The sequence below is a fragment of the Poecilia formosa genome, unplaced genomic scaffold (genome assembly GCF_000485575.1).
Source record: "Poecilia formosa unplaced genomic scaffold, Poecilia_formosa-5.1.2 Scaffold257, whole genome shotgun sequence".
NCBI lineage: Eukaryota > Metazoa > Chordata > Actinopteri > Cyprinodontiformes > Poeciliidae > Poecilia > Poecilia formosa.
The window spans coordinates 487,668-501,470 of record NW_006800196.1 but is presented as its reverse complement, the minus strand read 5'-3'; the positions used below and the strand labels follow the sequence as shown (position 1 = coordinate 501,470).

The window sequence follows — 13,803 nt, the reverse complement described above, 5'->3', positions numbered from 1 at the left end:
AAAAATGTGGTGGAAAATGTCACTGAATTTTACAGCTTTATTAATTTCCTTTTAATGTGATATTTTTATAATTTCAGTGATTTCAGATAAAATAAGACTAATTTATACAAATACATTTTTGTAGCAAATATCCTTTCTAAGAAGCCAAGAGAACCTCTTGGTAATCAAAAATTATAATTAATATACATACAATGCTTTGTAAGCACTTGCTCCTGTGTGCATTTTTGTTTTGTCATAAGACACATTTGCTAAATTTATGCAAAACATTGAATTTATACGAAACAAATCCACACATATGTCATAATTTACTGATCTGCTGCTCTGCAGAGCAAAAGAGGAAACCAAAGTAAGATTAATGACATTGGTTTATTCTGAATATTAAACACGAAGGTTTCATTTTACCTTACACTTCTGTTTGTGCAAATTGAAACTTTAATATTCATCCAAATGAAGAAGCAGATGTTGTGTACAAGACACAACACGACATTTTATGCTCCTGGGAGAAGTACAAATATTCTTCCCTAAGCCGTCTTAAGACTTCATTGCCTGACTGGTCAAAACACATTAGGGCTTATGGAACTGGAAAAGTATTTGTGTTTTAACTATTTATGAATTTTCAAATCTCCGGAGAGATGCTTGAAAAGTCCTGCAGTGTAATCTGTGAGTGATTGAGTTGTCACATTGCTGATGTTTCGATATGGCGAGGCGAAGAAGCCCACAGGCTGTTCCCATCAAGCGCCGAGCAAAACCCCCAGGGGAAATTCTTTAATTACGCTTTGTTCTCAGGGCGCTTTCGGAAAGTTGGAAAAAAAAAAAAAAAGTGAATAAATAATGAATGAAGCAGACCAGACCGGTAAACAGCGTTGGGTTTTCACGACTATTGCGGTCAAGGTTATTTTTAGCACAGGTGTGACTGACAACATCTGAATCCTGGGTCACTAGAGAACCGTGGAAAAATCCAGCTGGTCATCAGTTTCGCTTTAACATATTTAAGTTTTCATATTCCTGTTGTCATGTTGCTAATTGCAGCCTCTTTTAATTTTAAATGCTGTTATGCGTTGTCAAAAAAAGTAAGCTGTTGTAATTTTTTCAAGATGCCCTGCTAACATTTCAAAATTCTGTTAACATTTCATGAATGACATTTACATTATGCTTGTTAGAAATTTTGTGAACGAGAAATGCAAACTGAATTATATTAAATACACATTATATTTGATGTTTAAATATAAGCAGCCTATCTAAAATATAATCATCTGAGACCCTGTCTACTTTTTAGGCATAAACCGATATGAGATTTATAATAATATGATCAGTTTTTACAAAAATACCAAGATTTCACAATGTCGTCATGGTTTCACAAAGTTTTATACGAAAATAAAAGTTCACAATAGGTAAATATGTGTACCTTCCAGATGAATCCAAATTATTCCTAGTAGATTTAAGTTGAAAGTTATCTTCTCAATTTACCACTATGTTTATTCTAAGAGGAAGTAATATTAACTCATTGGAGCAGCCAAGACATAGTTCTGACTTAAATCTGAAAAAGTAGAGGAAGCTAAAGATTATGGTGGCCACACCCGCTTATCAAATTTTGTAAAAAAAAATTGGCATATAACTCACTGCCTTTAAATACACCTGAAGCCTGAGACTGTAGTAAACAAACACGTTTTTCCTCAACTGCGACTATTAAATGGTACGTAGTGTCAAAGTTTGGTTCAGACAATTTCTTCCAGTTATGATTCTCTTTAGCTTTGTTTGTTTTTGCTGACAACCTGACACCCTAGTTAGAGGATATAAATAATTATTTTACTTGCCTTCACGACCATGTGTTCCTCTTCCTTCCTGGATCCGTGCAGAAACACACCTTCCTTCACATCATCACCCAGTCATGCCTGACCATCAGCCGCCTGGAGGACGGCACCTACGGCCCCACTGTGGAGTACTGTAACAACAGCCCTTTGCAGGCGTGGATCCTCCACAACTACACCCGCCTGGAGGTCGCTAGGCACCTTTACTTCAGTCCCACCGATTATATTCTCTAAACTAACATCTGCTCTTTGGGGCAGCGTTTTGGGGGGCATGAGGTGAGCACATGTTAGCTGTTGCAATCTAGTTTAGCAATGCAGTTTAGATCGGTTAGATTGTTTAGTCGGTAGTTGCCTCCAGAGCAGATTGTCACTTTAGATATTTTATTTTCCTTTTGCAGGAAGAGCAGATGGATTCGGAGCATGTTGTGCTTCTTTCAGGTCTTAGAATGTGGATGCAGATTGTTCTGTGGAGCATTAAAAAGCTTTTACTGGTGACCTTTTAGAGGGAATCCATGAAGACAGGGCAGAAGCACATTAAGCAGTGACAGATGTCCCTTCAAGATGCTTCAGTGTATAAGATCTTATCTGCAGGACCTTTAGCTAGACTTCATGCTAAATTAGATCTCATTTGACATTTATTTTCCAACATGAATGTTTTATTTTGATGTGAATATTCACTGGCTGTGTCCTGGTCTGCCCACGCCTGGTGAGTGATGTTTGAAACGGAGGAGGACGTGTTTATTTTTAGCTGATTATCTACCAGCACACATGATTGAAATGGGTCAGCTATTGTTTACAAGTTCTTTGAAGTGATCCTTCATTGTGGAGCTACCTTTTCATGGCTCTGGACACTCAGATGGCTCTCTTATTGGCCTGAAGCAGCTGTGCACACTGTGTGCCATGTTCAGATTGTTAAAGCAATGAATCCCAATCATCGGGGCTTTTCACCACTCTGCCTACTTATTTACATAGCTCTGTAAGAGATGTTCTTTTGCTCCGCTTTTCTTTTCATTTCAGGGTTGTTATTTTCCCGCCTTTGCGCCTGTCATTTTCTCTATAGCCTATTCTGCTCTGCAGACTTATCTCAAGTTTGCACTTCAGAGTCCTGAACCTCGGTGACTCTCAACACAGCTAAAGAGCATGTAGAATGCCACGGTTTTTGTGTCCCAGCTCCGTAAATTGAGCGAGGAGCTCCCAGAACTTGTGGTGTGTGTCGGAGTCATGGCAGCAAAGTGACGTGCTGTTAGATGGCCTGATTTGCTGGTCGCGCTCTGAGTTCCCCCTGACATTGCCCTAAGAAGAAGGAAGCACGGATGCAAGACCGAGTCATCATTAAAGCAAACGAAACTATTGCTTCACTCTGCCTTGAAATAAAAGGAAAGCGCCTGAAAAGAAAGAAAAGGAAAAAAGGAAAATAAGACTCCACAGTCAAAATGGTGACTCTTATGCCTCGATGCAAGTGTAGTGTGCTGCCTGGTGACAGGAAGGACGGTTCGAAGCAGTCTTCATTTAATTAGCTGGTCTCAGCTGCGCAAACGGTCTGTAACTTGCTCCAGAGGCCCTGCTTCATTTGCTGAGAGGTTAGGATGGGAGTTTTCTCTGCCCTAAAGCTGGCATGAAATAATTATGAGCAAAGAACTGGACTTCCACATTTCTGCTAATTTCATTTAAGGTACATTTTCCCTGCCCTCCATTGTATTACTCCTCTCTTGACAACTTGGAATTTTTAAATGAAAAGAAAAATCTCTCAATAACAAGTCAGCCTGATGCGTCTTCTTCCTCCAGCAAAGATCATTAATGATTGTGATATAACGAATAAGTTTTGGTCCAGCATTAAAATATGATCAACTTCAAGCTTCCAGAGCTTCCAGAGCTTAGTGAGGTTTCAATTATGTTACATCAAAATACTTGCAAAACATTTTGCAACATTTCCTTATGTTATTGGAGTTCACTTGCAGCAAGCCCTACCAGCTGCAGGGGTTCTCTCCATGGCCAGACTGCTAATGAATTATGAATCGGCTCTTTTTGTTCTATTTAGGCAGCTTTGTGTTATCGTGGATTGCGCAAAAAAAACAACACAATAATTAGTAAAATGTGTATGCTATGCTTGACTTCTTGAAGGTTCCTAGGATAACTATAGGGTTAAATAGCCAATAAAGTATGCAGAGCAGAGCAAATGTAAAACTCTTAGATAGTAGAGGTATCGGCCAAACAGCCAAATGATAATAAGTTGTTTTGTGTATGAAAATATACTGAGGTCACACACACACGCACACAAACACACACACACACACACACACACACGGTCTTGTTAAAACACTGAGCTTTTTCGTGGGGATTTGTTGTTGTGTAATCAATCCATCTTCTATTTGTCTCTAAATTAAAGGGTGGGACGTTGAAACCAAACTGTAACTTTAAAATTAATGTACAGACTGAACAGGCTTTGCATCTGGATGATGTCTTTATTAGCCTACTCTGTCAACACAAGTGGGTAGCTAAAGAAATGCGTTCTTTTAAACTTTAATTTTGACACCCTTTATATTGAGAATATGCTTTTTTTTTTTTTTTTTTTTTTTAAAGAACTCGCTGTTATATCCAGATCTAATAATAATAGCAAGGATGCATTTTGCCAGACGAGGCTACATCCGTGACGGCAACCGGATGGTGCTTCATGAGCCAGACTTCAGCTGAAATATTGTGGCGTTTTGATAGCGTAAAGTCTTTTTATTGATACTACTGCTCATCATTTTCAAATGATACAGAAAAACAGTTTTTTTTTTATGTCAGGATTATATCATTCTTCTTTTTTTATCATTTTTTTCCCCTTTTTCTAAATAAAGCAACCTCTTTGTTCTTTTCTCCAGTCTTTTTGGCAGGTGCGAGGGATCGTGTGCCACCTGCTCTTTGTTCTCACTCTGTTTGAACAAATAAGCCTTGTTGGGCAGTCTGCAACGTGTACTTCAGGAAGAATACGTGTGTGTGTGTGTGTGTGTGTGTGCGTGTGTGCACATCCTCATATCTGGGCAGAGAAATACTGGTCCTTGTGTTTTTATAGCTTAAGATCAAACATGGCCCGAGCGTCTCTGCGAGCTCATTAGTCTGGAGATCCTCCGTCAATGGCCAAAGCACAATCTTGTTTTAATGAACAATTACAGTGTGCCTCCAATGTAGGATAAAAAAAACACTGTGGCAATCACAGACTGAATATTATAGTTCCTCACATGAATTTTACCTCATATTCGTGAAGAACGACTCCCAAGATAAGGCTGTGCTTACTGTAAAACCGCGGGTTATATCCGCTTCGCTATTGCAGTCTTACTTTGAAAGATACCCATAAATTATATTACAATACAGAACTGTGTGCCTTTGTAATATAGGTTTTGTAAACCTTCGTTACAAACCAATTAGATGCTGGTGCATCTCCAGCAATTAACTGGAGATAAAGTGGAGATGCATATTTTACAATTAACTGGAGATGCACCAATCACAAACTTTTTCTGTAAAAACCAACATAACAATCGTCCAATTTTGAAAAAGTATTGTTTTCTAGTAGAATTAAGATGCAATTAAAAATAAGTTATATTTTTTAATATGATCCTAAACATTTATAGATTTTTATTTTTATTTTTTATTTTTTTACATTTCAAAATATACAAGTAACGTATAACATGGAATTACATTTTTAACTTTTACATTTCAGGAATAGGTGACTGTGTTTTACATTTATGCGTAAAAAAAAAGAAGAAAACAAAAAACAAAAATGAGAAGTTATGGTATTAGAACACCACATTGTAATCCCAGAAATCTTCAACTGTGATCCATTTAAAATTCAGTACAGATATTGGAGTGACATCAAATAAGGTGTAAAATAAAAATGCTATAAATTATCTTTATGGTGTTATTGCTAAGAAAATATTTTTGTTAGAATAGTTGTTAGTTGAAACAACGTGAGCAGCCCAGTGGCGATTGAAGGGTCAGGGGGGAAAAGATCCTTGGCAGCATAATGGAGACCTTTTTGTGTATTTCCGCAATGATAAACAAAACCCCACATTCACTGGAGGTTTCCCAGTGAATGTGGGTTTTAATTTCTAAACAATGCTTGTTGGTTGATATATAGAGGTTGGAATCTAAAACAAACTCTCGCTGTATAAATTGTGATCTTCCTCTGAACTCATTCTGCGGCACCTTGCTGGTATGAAATTGCTCGATTTGAGTCACTGAAAGCGATGTGCCGAGAAATCTGCAGGTGACCAAATATTTTCAGCTTAATGAGCTCTGACACCTGACCGACTGGCTGAAAACTCAAAGGTCCAATCTTTTATACACCAGTGAACCTGCTCTGAGATCTACTGGGTCACATTGAAAGCGACACTCTTTAGTCTAGACTTTACTGCACGTGAAGAAGATGTAAAGCTGCTTAGTTTCAAAGTGGTGTTTAAAAAAATAAAGTCAAGGAAACGCATTTAAATAAAACTTTCTACTACATGGCAAGATGTGTCGGGGAGAGAGTAAGGCTTTCATTAGATAACAGGATGGATGAACAGATTACAGCAAAGTGAGTCTGTTTTATCCTTTTCTGCCTCCATCGGTTTTAGACCAAATGTGGGCAGCCTTTTGAAAAGCCCAAAGTTAAGGAGAGATTTACATTCTTCAGAAATTACCATTTGAGACCTCTGATTTCTAATGTGATACTAAAAGTGTGTTCTAAAGTAATAGTAAGACCCTGAAACTACTGTCTCACATCTCTGTTCCAAAGCAGGAACTGGCTTGAAATTCTTTTAAATGTAATTCCTGTAGCTTATTATCATAGTTCTTAAAGAGAAACTGGAGTTGACTTTCCAACGACAGGACAAAGCTACTCATTGGTTTGTAAGACATTTTACTCTAAAAAAGTGTTTTTAAAAACAAATGTGGTCCTTTTATCCTACGTGTGTAATTATAGGGCAAGAAAGGCAACCCTAGAAAGAAGTAAGGTTGTGAACTCATCATCCATATGAGCGCATGAACATGAATGGTTAATTTAGAACCACTGAGAGCTCTCCTGCTGTTCTTGGGTGTTGGGGGAGTTGCCTCTGCTGCCGTCACGGTAGATAGCTTTTCTCCTGTGGTACGCATCGATGCGGTGGTTGGGTTCGTCTCTTCACAACAGGTGGGGCCTTTTTTTTTTTTTTTTTTTTTTTTTTTTTTTTTCCCATTCGTTCTGTCGCCTGACTTCTCCAGCTAACTTGACAGAGCAGCGGAGAGACAGGGGCTGACAGGTGAGAGGGGGACAAACAGCAGGAGAGAAACACAATAATTACACTGATGAAGGAAGGCCCTGTTCTATTCTGGCGTCTCAGTGAAATCACAGCTGTGACAGGGAGCCGGCGCGCACGAATCCAGAAGCTACTTAATGGAATTCAGACGTCATTAATTTTCCAGAGACGTCTTTCATGAAGCAGACCTGTTAATCAGTCATTGTCAGCTGATCTCAATCTGACAGATCCTGAAACAACTTGTGTCAAGGCCAATTTATTTCGTAGACGATGCCACGGCTGGGCTGTGATGCATGATGTGGCCTCTGTATTCTCCTTTTTGTTTTGAGGTCAGTGTTATCAAAATACACAGGCATAGCCTATTCATTTGTACTTTTTGGAACAAGGTATTGCTTTTGTATGTTTGTATTTGGCTTTGCTATTGTTAAGTAAATATACGAAAAATGTACTAACTCCAATCCAATGATTTTAAATACTAGATATTGTAACGGCAATACACCCTTGAACCTATTCACATGTTTATCATGTCGCATCTATAATCTTCAGTGTGTTTGTATTATTTACTTTGAGATTTTATGTGATAGATGTATACAATGTGGTATATAATTATACAGTGGAAGGAAAATTATGTGTATTTACTTTAAAAATACTAAAAATCTTACAAGTGTGGGTTTTTTACAATTCATTTTTCTTATATTCTCTTAAATAAAATCCAGTGGACTATTCCATTTCTGCAGATGAAAAGAGCATTGTGCAAATGCAAATGTACCATCTAATTGAGAATCTGTGGCAAGATCTCAAAATTGATATTCACAAACACACTCCATCCAATCTGACTGAGTTTGAGCTGTTTTTGCAAAGAAGAATATTAAGAAGTTTTAGTCTCTGAATGAGCAAAGCTGGTAGCAAAGGATTTGCATCTAAAATTGCACTGATTCCTGGTTCTACCAACAATCCAGGGTGCCTGAATAGAAATGCAGTTTTCAGTCTCTATAAAATACTTCAGCTTTTGTGTTTTGCAATGTGACAAATTATTTTCGAAGTTCCATACGACAAGAAACTTCACGGGTGTATTTTGGGTTTTCTGCCTTTCACGCTAAATGGAAGCAACCATCGATTCCTCCTACAGGAGCCTCGGTTTTTATAACCGAAATGCGTGTTCTGACTTTCAAAAGCATTCCTCTCACCCTTTTCTACCTAAATGGGTTTGTGTTTACAGTTCATAAAAATTACAATTGGAAGGAAATTGTCCCGCCACAGCGGTAATCACCTGTGTTTGCTCTCTTCTCAGCAACTGACGCTGCTCCACGTGAATAGCAACCAGTGCTTGGACATGCCGTCCGAGGAGGACAAGATGGTCCCCACCCTGAGAGACTGCAGCGGCAGCCGCTCCCAGCAGTGGCTGCTCCGTAACATGACCCTAAGCATCTGATCCTTCACCTCGGCATTCCCTCGTCTTCCTCCTCCTCTTCCTTTTCCTAACCCGACTTGCCATTCACACCCTCACCAGGTGTCTCTTAACACACAACATATGCTTCCTCCTGTAGCTGCCTGGCCACCAGTCGCAGAGACGCAGCAGAGGATTAACTTCCTCTATGGATCCGTATCCTGTTGAGGCTGGGCCTCGGGTTTAGGCAAGGCAGCACCTGCCTTTCCGACCACATAATGAGGCGTAGCTCTAGGCTGCGTCCAGGCTGGGAGGGACCATGCATGGGGTCTGAGCATGAAGAACACGCATTTGCTTGTAAAAAAAAAAAAAAAACCTTGTCTCTCTGCTGGAGGTCAAACACGTACACAGAAGAGTTGGTAAAATATCGAAATCTCCAAACGTGCTCAGCAATGTTAGCGAGTGCATCAGATTTTATGAGCACAGCTGGTTCACTGCTCATCTTTTTTTTTTTTTATCATCGCTATCTGCTTTGCTCAGATAAAAAAAGAAAAGAAAAAAAAAGTTTACCCTAGGATTTCTAAGATGAATTCAGTTAGAAAGTGTGGTGACAATGCATGAGGTAACATTTTATTTCTACTCACCTTGGCTTTATAATAAAACAGGAGCCAGTGGTTGCATTTATCACTTTTCTCAAAAATAAAGAGGCTTATATTCTGGGAGCTGTGGGTGTTTCCCATCACAGCAGCTGCTGCCATCAGAGGGTCAGCATCAACTCTGTGGGAGGCATGCTGTCAAACTGCTGTACAACATACCCTCTCTGACACTGATACAATTTTTTTTTTGTTTGCTCCCCTCTTGTTTGACAGGACACTGCTGTAAACTTTGTGCTCATTTTAGAAGAGGTATCATGCAGAGCTAACAAGCTTCTTGTCAGAAACTGGAGACCCATGATCACATGTTGACACTTGAATTTGTAGCCATGAAATACATTATGCATCATAAAAAACAGCGAGTGAAGACACAATTGTGCCCCTTGATAAATCACTAAATAAATGTGACTAACCAGATTTTTGGGGTTCAATGTTCCTACTGCAGATGCTTGTCAGACCAATAGAAAGCACTTTACAGACCAGAAGCATATGCTTATAAAATAAAGTTTCAAACAAAGCGTCAAGCCATTTTAGGTTTAATCTAATGGTACTTATCTGCTTTGAAAAACAATAAGATGCCAATTGAGATTTGGTTATGCTTTATACTTGCAACAGTTCATGGTTTTCTGGCTCTAAAATGTATTTGCCTTGTAAGATTCTCACTCCAAAGCAGACCCTGTAAATTTTACCATAACTCTAACTAGGGTCATTTATGGCCTAAATTAGCTACCAATCAAGCACCACAATCAGCAGCGTTCTAGTAAAAAAAAAAAAAAATGTTTCAAGGAACAAAAATTCATTTTCATTTCTGTTGACACGCTTGCAATGCCATACTGTTGTAGCTCAAAACTGATTTAATTGAGCCCTTTGTCATGTAAAAAGAAGGTACAATTTTTATTCTTTAAAATACCTCAAATATTTTCTCTTGCTTTTGTGTTAATTATGAAGGATGTCAAGCATTGTGTGAAAAAATGCCCATATTTTTTTTTTTTATATGTATTATTGTAGGAATTGAAAGAATTGTTTTGAAGCATTTTTTTTAAGTAATAGAAGAAAGTGGAATGGGATCATAGTTCTTTCCTAAAACCAGGAATGTTGACTGGAATGTTTTTAAAGGATTTCTCTCATTGTCAGAAGGGAGATTTAGAAACCAAAATGTCCTGGAGTGGGGTTGTAATATGTGCCTTCAGACACATAGCTTGTTGTTCAAACGTCTTTCTGTTGCCATGTTTTCACAGATAAAATCAGAAGCATACGCATATATGAAGAAAAGAAAAACAGCCATATCTCAAACAGGTTCACGATCCCATTCATTTCTTACACTTCAGCAGGCATCTGCTACAGTGTCATATTCATCTGATGCCCATAGAAATGTGAGAGGGACTTTTGATTGCACCGCTGTGCTGGATTCTGAAAACAGATGTTGTACATAAGGCTGTGAACTTGTCTGTATCACTGTTGATGTTGTAAATAAAGAACCAGTTATTTTTCTATGATCCTGTAAGTGTGAACACCCATCTGTTTAAAAGGTGATTGAAAGATTTTGAAAAAGAAAAAAAACAAAACAAAAACAAAATGAAATACTGGTTTTGGAATATTGGTTTCATAATTAGACTGTGTTTTGATGCAGTGTCTTGCAAAATATCAAAGCACATTTATGTGTTGGATTGCCAAATCCTAAATTTGGCTGAAGGCATGTACTGAGAAAATTAATGTTCACAGATTATATCGATCAACTTTGACTGTATTTGAGCAAATTTGCAAAAAGAAAAAAAAAAACCCCAGAATGAGTCCAAATCTATATGTGCATAATAGGAGGAGATGTAAACAAAAAGACTTGCAGCTTTAAGATATGAAGTTAGAGACGATAGATGGATTGATGCCCCATATGAAGCTTGGAAAAATAAGTTAATATTAATACTTTTGCAAGACACTGTAACTACCCCAAAGATACATCTTAGATTATTTTAAGGACCTCCGGTAAGAACACAGGAGGAAGTAACTGTCAGAGCTACTTGAAATCTTCACAGAATCCTTACTTGGCATTCAGAGTACGTTTTGATCACCTCTTTTGTATTACGTGTTAATCGACTGTCTTTCCGATAAAGTGCACAGAGTAACAGAAATGTAATGTTCCATTATGCAGACTGCAAAGTGATAACTGTATGTTTTGCCTCTGTTTTTTGTTAAAATAAAAAAAAAAAATGTGAATACAACATTTTCCTTAAGTTCTCTGAATTTACAGTGGGCTTCTGAGACCCCTGCACGTTCCATCGCCAGGCTTCATGTGGGGTCTTTGGTAAATTTGGGACTGTATTTTACAATGACAGGAGTAGTTTGCGATGGATGTTACATTCTCCTTTTGTCCAGTGTGTACAAGGAGCCCGTGGTTGTCAGCTGACGAAAGGACTCCTGACATGACTCATTCTTCTGTGTACATTTTAGCTAAGAAGGCTTGACCTTTCAGAGGACTCCTGCTTTGTTAAACTCTGAAAGGGGGGGGAAATTACTCTCCCTGAACAGGGCTGAGAAAAGAGGCAGAGTGAGCACCGAGAGGTTTGAATATTACAGAGCTCATCATTATTTTAAAGAGCCTGTATTATTCTTTTGTTCCACCTTTACACTCATTGTGCCGTAAAGCCGTTTGTGCTTGTATTAGGTCAGCACATTTACATTACAGAAGTTCACAAAACAAAAAAGACATTTGGACTGTTTGGTAACAATAATATTGAGGGTCCGCACCTCCTCCCCAACACGTAATCTGTAGTCAGTTGCTTCATGCTCGACATAACTCTGCCAATAGGAGACAGATGTGTTAAATATATGCCTAGTAGCTTGTTTGCTTCAAGTGAACAATGTCAGGTTTTGGTTACGAGTTATGGTGGTTCTCAAAAGTGTAAAAAATCTCTTAAAATGTCAGGTTTTTGTGATCTATAAAAACGAGACATAGATAAATTATCTGAAAACTTTGTCCTTGTAACATTTATGAAAAATAATTCTGCGTTTACACCTCCCTTTAACTCGAGGGATCAACCTGAGATACAGTTCAACTGCCCTAAGCGGATTTTCATGACATTTGATTATTTACATCCTTAAACCAAAGTCATAGTTTAAAGAAAGGTTGCCAATGATCCTTGATTTCCCATGATCCGAACAAAGCTACCCATCAGGAGGAGGGTACTTGACATTTCCTGACAGATGATGAAGCCATGAACAGCTTTAAGTATGAGGCCAAATCTTTGTAGGACCTTCTTTGCAAGAGATTGAAACAAAATCTTACACCTTGCCAAAAAGATGTTCATTTCTGTCTACAGGAGTTTCTGAAAGGAAAAGAAAAAAAGAGCAACAGACAAGATAAAATCGTGATGTAACTGAGGATGTGACCTTAGCATTCATCTTTATAACACCAACAGTGCAGCTTTGACCCATGCATCACACCAGGTGGCTTTAACACCAGAAATCTCCCCTCACACCCCCAGGGGGGATTTCTGCAGTCAGCTGCTTGCTCTGGATTTTATTTAGAGCTTCAGAGTAAAATTGGACAATACCAATGCACACTAAAGTTTCTGTTCAGAAAGAAACTATTTGAATATAAAAGGGAGATAGAGTTTTTGTATGCCATGCGCATCTTTAATCATCCCCTTTTTTCCATGTTCAATGACATTAGAGTGAACCTCTCTGAGGTGATCTCAGTAGAGCCATTAACGGCTCCTGAAGAGTTGACAACACACCAGTGATCCACCACTTTCTCAGCAGAGACCCTTTGGGGTCCGACTGAGGTTTCAGACACTCTCACACCTGTTGGAGACCAAACACAGGCTCGTTAACCGGACCTGTGAGGATAAGATATGGTGGTATTGTGGCCAGGCCAAAGGAGTGCATTAAGGGGTGCGATGGCTTTGAATACCAGTCCTAATGGAAGCCTTATCAGTGGCTGTCTGAGCCACACTTTGGCTCTTGAAGGCAGAGCGTGCTGAAGGCCGCATAATTCCCAGTTATTGAAAGCATGGAGTCATTGAAGTTCAGGAAATATAAAAGCATGAATGTGTATAGAGACCATTGTATTTTGCTTTTTTTGCCCCCCCATCTCTCATTTTGCACAGGTGAGACACTGTTATCTGTAGTCCTTTCTCTCCAAGTTTATTGGCAGCTGAGAAACTATAGGACTATGTCTAAGTTCTACAAAATGCAGAATCCTTGTCCTTCCCTGCTTGTCATTTTTCATGTTACTAAAACAACAAATCTATAGACGTAGCACAAAAAAAAGTTATATTAGGAGACAATAACAGGATACTGAAAGTTCCAGTTTGTCAAGCATGTTACGTAAAACTGTGGAGCATAATTGTGGCTTTGAAAAACAAGATGCGAAGGATTTTAACATTTTTTTTGTCATTAGAACTATTTCTGTTACAAAGCAGACTTCAGGAGTGACTGTGAATGGGTCAGAGGTCAAACTTGACAAGATACATTCAGCACGTGGCTATGCAGCAGCGACAAGACAATGCCGCAGGAGTTGTATTTTGTAGCTGTCTGTGGTATCCATCATTGGATAGTTACTTTATATTAAAAAGCAGAGGCAGAATGACACCAGTCTGAGATGGAAAAGTAAATTCTGAAACCCAGTGTTATTTTAAATCAGAAGCAAATTAATTTAAAGGTTTATATTTGAAACTCGTGAAAAACGCATGACATACAAAAGG

The 13,803-nt window shown here is 38.5% G+C and overlaps 1 protein-coding gene across 4 annotated transcripts in view; it reads left to right on the top strand.

Moving 5' to 3' along the window:
- The window catches only part of galnt13 (polypeptide N-acetylgalactosaminyltransferase 13), a 47,431-nt gene extending 36,112 nt beyond the window's left edge, over window positions 1–11,319 (top strand). For 3 of the 4 annotated variants that reach the window (XM_016680829.1, XM_016680828.1, XM_007570273.2), the window contains 2 exons: window positions 1,857–2,084; window positions 8,355–8,441. In XM_016680829.1, the coding sequence (XP_016536315.1) occupies window positions 1,857–2,042 (186 nt within the window). In that variant the 3' untranslated portion in view covers window positions 2,043–2,084; window positions 8,355–8,441. Of the gene's footprint in view, window positions 1–1,856; window positions 2,085–8,354 lie in introns of all 4 variants that reach the window. The other variant, XM_007570275.2, reaches the window with a different exon arrangement.
- Window positions 11,320–13,803: the final 2,484 nt, after the last annotated feature.